Source organism: Bos indicus x Bos taurus, chromosome 8, assembly GCF_003369695.1.
Source record: "Bos indicus x Bos taurus breed Angus x Brahman F1 hybrid chromosome 8, Bos_hybrid_MaternalHap_v2.0, whole genome shotgun sequence".
NCBI lineage: Eukaryota > Metazoa > Chordata > Mammalia > Artiodactyla > Bovidae > Bos > Bos indicus x Bos taurus.
In genome coordinates, this window is record NC_040083.1 from 17,231,359 (window position 1) to 17,237,358 (window position 6,000).

At 35.6% G+C, this 6,000-nt stretch overlaps 1 protein-coding gene across 2 annotated transcripts in view; it reads left to right on the forward strand.

Moving 5' to 3' along the window:
• Positions 1–5,048, forward strand: part of CAAP1 (caspase activity and apoptosis inhibitor 1) — a 71,746-nt gene extending 66,698 nt beyond the window's left edge. Inside the window, exon 6 of one of the 2 annotated variants that reach the window (XM_027549098.1) lies at positions 3,641–5,048. In XM_027549098.1, the coding sequence (XP_027404899.1) occupies positions 3,641–3,987 (347 nt within the window). In that variant the 3' untranslated portion in view covers positions 3,988–5,048. The remainder of the gene's footprint in view (positions 1–3,640) is intronic. The other variant, XM_027549099.1, reaches the window with a different exon arrangement.
• The last annotated feature ends 952 nt before the right edge of the window (positions 5,049–6,000 follow it).

Sequence of the window (6,000 nt, forward strand, 5' to 3'; positions counted from 1 at the left end):
CCCCTGAACACACTTGTGCACAGATGTGCATGTGTGTGCATGCACACTCACACTTACTTTCACATATGCAGAGTTGGGGTGCAGAAGGACAGAACCATGACTGCACTGATATTTTGAGGACTTAGATAAGGCATATTAGGTTAAGGTTCGGAAAAGGCAATGGCACCCCACTCTAGTACTCTTGCCTGGAAAATCCCATGGACGGAGGAGCCTGGTAGGCTGCAGTCCATGGGATCGCTGAGGGTCGGACATGACTGAGCGACTTCACATTCACTTTTCACTTTCATGCGTTGGAGAAGGAAACGGCAACCCACTCCAGCCTTCTTGCCTGGAGAATCCCAGGGACAGTGGAGCCTGGTGGGCTGCTGTCTATGGGATTGGTCAGAGTCGGACACGACTGAAGTGACTTAGCAGCAGCAGCAGCAGCAGGTTAAGGTTACTGTTTTAGAAAGAGTGTACAAGTTTTACCCCTTCTGATTGGAGGGTCATAATTGGTAACAAAAGACCCTACAATTATCTGATATTGAGGATAAGAGTAAATTATCTTTGAAAATGTATTCTTATGTTTGCAAACTATGTTTTAAAAATGAGTCAGTAGAATGAAGAAAATTAAGAACTAGTGAAATAACAAAGTATGATCTTAAATGTTTAAATAGTTTGTCAGGTTACATTTTACAAGTCACTTATCTTGTTTTCACATTTGTGAAGTGAAGCACTTATGCTGAATTATTTCAGATACAGATCCTACAAAGCTTTGGCCTCTACGTGCAGGTGTGATGGGCAGATGGAACTTAGGATGCTTTTACCTATGCTGTGCTACAGAGAGCTCAGTCACTTGGATTTCAATCATTTTAAATGTAAACAGAGAAGAGCAAATTCACAGAGGATTGTTTCTTCTTCCAGTACTATGTATACTACTGTTTCTGATTAAAAAAAAAAGTAAAGCAAGTTCCACCTCTGCTCTCTCAAAACATTTGAAACAAACCCATAGAAAATATAAATGAAAAAAGTTTTTCATCAAGACTTTTCTCCTTTGAAACATTGGGAGCATGTGTATAAACATTTTGATCCTGAATCTCTAGTGCTGATAACTGTATGAACTTGTTTAGTCCATTAAGTCGTGTCTCTTTTGCAACCCTATGGACTATTGCCCACTAAGGCTCCTCTGTCCGTGGGATTTCCCAGGCGAGAAGACTGGAGTGGGTTGCCATTTCCTCCTTCTGGGGATCTTAAGTTTATGGCAGAGGAGCTCTTTAGCTGTGGCTGCTTTTTGAGTAGCTTATATAAATAGGCTTGAAGAGTGATCTGAATTAAGTGAGAGTATATAGCTCAGTAGATCTTAGCCATTTCAGAAGTGCTTGAAAGAGGAGCAAAAAAGGATGAACATAATATACCTTCACTTACAAATACTTTTACATACTCACATATATCCCTGTAGTCTTTTTTGAGAGCAAATATAGGCTGATGATTTGCTATGTAAACATCTACAGGATCTACTAAAATAGATTATCCACTTATTTAATGAAAATATCTAAGTTTCACTCATTCATTTATTTAGATTCAAAGCAAACTAATTTCATAAAAATGCAGCTGCTTCAACATTTGTGACTTAACGTATAAGAGATTCCATAGTTGTTGATTAGTTATACATTGATCCCTAAGGTAATATGTGAACTTCAATTATAACGCCTGAACTTTGTAAATGTACTTCTTTTCACTAGAAAACTGTTGCCAATAAAGAGTTTTTGGTCAAAAAATTTTAGTAGAGCAGGATTTACTGACTTGTTACTTATTTTTCATTGGCTACTTTCATTGGCTAGTAGGAAATTCTTTTGGATTATTATCCAGCTGACAGATATATTAAGTGAAATATAAATGATACCTGAATCTTATGGGGAGAAAAAAGGAAAACAGTTTAAAATATTGCCATTTTATATATTTTTGTATATACAGCTTACTATGTAAAATTAGGCTTTTGGGACATCCTAAGACAATCTACCTTAATTTTTACAGGAGAGAACCTCTGAGAAGGTAAGGGATTTTCCCCAAATTATATGATTAAAAGCAGAGTAAGGGTTAGAGTTCAGGTATTCCAACTTTGAGACTCTCCCTTTCTCCCCAGTCATCCATTACATTCTGCTCTTCATTCATTATCAGGCAGCAACTTCTAGCCTGAAAAAACAATCACATTTTTCTAAAAGCTTATATTTTAAACTCTTCACTCAGTGACTACAGATTTAGAATTCTAGAGTAAAGCCTGTTAGGCATGAAAATTAACTTTGAGACTATGAACAACTTAGCAGCACTTTTTTTCTTCAATTTGTTGTCTCACATTAGAATACTTAGATGTAAAGCATTATTTATTTATACAAAAGGCTATATTCATTTTTTTCTGTAGCTATTTGGAAATATTTTTTGCTCTGGAGAGATATATAAAATATTCTTTTGCATTAAATGATAAAAATTGGAACTTATTTTTTACAAGTTCTATTTGTGGACACATACTTTGTTAGCTCATTTTCTACTTTAATTTTGGAATGGGAGTAGTTTTTGAATAATTAGGATGTAGGAGAATCAGTTAAGGTGAGTAAATAATTTACTTTAAAATCCGTGGAGTAGAATTTTTATATGTTATATTATCAGAATTTTCCATCTGTCAGTCTGTGTTTTATAAATGTTTTCCCTACCATAGGAAAATTAACAAAGCTAACAATTGGGGGATCATTACCTTCTTTTTAAAAGACATATCAGGAATTTAAAATAAATAACTTGGAGGTATAGAGGAGCACTCAAAGTTGTAACTAACTTGTGGACTTTAGTAATGGTCCAAGACCATAGTGGTTGAGGGCTACAATCCGTGTTTATATGCACGTTCTTAGCATCAGTTACTGACGCCTTATAACAAATGCATTTTTAAAAAATTATGGCTTACTAACTTCATTAATTAAAATCCTATTGATGAAAGTTATTCTATCTTAGAAAGTAGCCTTAGGCATTCTCCTTGAATTTATTGATTTAGAACAAAGTGTTTGAAAAAGCATATGAAAGGCTTTGGAATAATTGCAGTGCACATGGTGTCCAGCTTACTGGTGGATAGTTTTCTGTTTTTATAGTTTATAAGGCAGAGTACTTTAAACTTCTTTTTGAGTGGAATTTTACCTCAGTAATCAGTATTCTGTCCAAAGGATGTCAACATTTTGTAATGTCAAGGCTTCACTGTGGTCTAAAGTGGTACAACATTTTAATTTGGAAAGTTGGTCAGGGACATCCATATGATGGTATACATTTCCCAGTGCTTCCATGTTCTAGTAAATTGGGATGAAAAATAATTAAGATTTACATTAAATTAGATGTTTTCAAAGTTGATGGGGGAATTCCCTGGCAGTCCAGAGGTTAGGACTCAGTGCTTTCAGTGCCAGGGCCTGAATTTGATCCCTGGTCAGAAAATTAAGGTTCTTCAGGTAAAAAAAAAAAGGTTGAGGAGTCTGGGGAAAAGGGTTTGGGATGACGCTTATGGAATTTGGGACTCTAATGTGGGAGGTGGGGGAGGTCAAAGCAGCCCTTACATGATAAATAGAAGGGAAATTTTGATCAGAGCCTTTAGGTCACATGATTCTGTCCCTTTTTGTGTGTGTTACAGGCAAAGGGGAAGATAGCGATGTACTCAGTATAAATGCAGACGCTTATGACAGCGACATAGAAGGCCCCTGTAATGAAGAAGCAGCTGCTCCTGAGGTCCCAGAAAATACAGTCCAGAGTGAAGCTGGTCAGATAGATGACCTGGAGAAAGACATTGAGAAAAGCGTGAACGAGATTCTGGGACTTGCAGAGTCCAGTCCAAAGGAGCCCAAAGCCGCCACCCTGACTGTTCCTCCGCCGGAAGATGTTCAGCCTTCAGCACAGCAGCTGGAGCTGCTTGAACTTGAAATGAGGGCCAGAGCTATTAAAGCCCTGATGAAAGCTGGTGATATAAAAAAGCCAGCCTAGTTTATTTAAATTGTGTCTGAATATTGGATGTGTTTGAACAATGCCACACTATATCATTTTGTATCTAAAGTTTATCTGGGGGTCTTACCTGATATTTCTTATATAACTCTTACTAGATAAACTCATCTTAGGTCTAAAATACATGTTATTGTTGTTACTTTTGTATTATGTAGTTGTTTTTTGAATTCATGACACATATCATTGGGTACTCTAGATACTTTGTTAGATGAGTATTTAGTATATCTGAAAATTAATATCTAAAAAGCCATTAGCTAAAAAGAGTCATAGTATTTTTTTCCTTTATTTTGAAATATTTTGGCATCAAACCAAAAAGTTTATGATAGATTGACCAAGCATGTTGCCTTCAGGCTATCTATATTTTGCAATAGAATATTAAATTATTGCTCCTAGGTATATTTACAATTTAAGTTGAGTTATGTTTATATGCACTTTTAAAATATGTGCCATTTTGAAGATGCCTTTTATGGGTATGGACTTAGTAAAAACTGAACAACATTTTTGTTACAAGGCAGAGATCCAAAGTGGCTGAGCAAAGATTTTTTTATAAAAAAGTAAAAATAAGGACTTAGTTTAAAGCATTTTTTAACAACGTCGAATTAATTGTCCAACTTTAATTCCAGCAAACCATTCTAACAAGTATTTGATACTGTCGAACTCTTAGTTCAGTTTTTTTCCTTCTATAAAAAGGGCACACATTTTCATTTACATTCCAGGCAGTTAGGAGAAGGAGACTATTTTATTGTACAGGCTTTCATCTGATGTTTTTGCTTGAAAATCTTATGTGCTATAATTCCATGAATTAAAAATCATTAAGACTATCATTCTAGATCTGAGGACTTTTGATAGATTTCCAAAAATGAATTTAATTTCAGGAAGTTTTGATAAGTGGATGTAATAATTAATCTAATTTTGTATAGTTTTTGTAAATAGATTAACATGCTGCCACAATTATGAATGCTTTTTGTCCCATCACTAATTGTAGCTGTTTGATACCAGAATAAATTTAGGTAGAGACTCTTAACTTAAAATAAATTTTTTTTTGTAAAATATAAATCTGAAACTGTTGTTTTTATATTTGCTAACAAATATAGTATATTTATAAGGCATGTTCTGTTAGTGTTGTGGGAGGATTTTCCTTATACACAAAAGAACTTAGAGGGATAAAAGCTGGCTTAATTATATATAAATTTTAGAGGATCTCTTATGAAAATAGTACTTGGGCTTCCCTGATAGCTCAGTTGGTAATCTGCCTACAATGCTGGAGACCCGAGTTCGATTCCTGGGTCAGGAAGATCCGCTGGAGAAGGGATAGGCTACCCACTCCAGTATTCTTGGACTTCCCTTGTGATTCAGCTGATAAAGAATCTGCCTGCAATGTGAAAAACCTGGGTTTGATCCATGGGTTGGGAAGATCCACTGGAGAAGGGAAAGGCTACCCATTCCAGTATTCTGGCCCAGAGGATTCCATGGATTGTATAGTCCATGGGGTCACAGTCAGACACGACTGAGTGACTCACTTTCTTTTTCACTTATGGAAATAATATATATGAAACAATGGAGTAGCAGTTACAAATTCATTTTTGTTGTTCCTGAACATGCCTTTAAATAATCCTGTCATTTCTTTTTTCTTGCTGAATCTTTGTAATGAAGCACAGAGGCCTGTATCATTTGAAATGCTTCTCTTAGGCTGAGAAACATGGGTATGATTTAAATAGTTCTCGTAGTTACTGCTTCAAGATGAAAAAAATCAGTTTCTATTTCCACTTACACTAAAAGTTAAAATGATAACAAAGTAGTGCAGAATAAACTTTATTGCTACTTATTAATTATGAGATGCAGCAGATGACATTTGTGTGATCCAACATAGAGGAGGAGAAAGAGGTCTGAGTGCTTTGTAGCTGATTAAAGTCACCACCTTCATGAAGCATTGTGTGCCTGCTGTATTCACTGTGCAGAATGCTTTAGAGTACATTTGACTAGAGTGGGTGTATG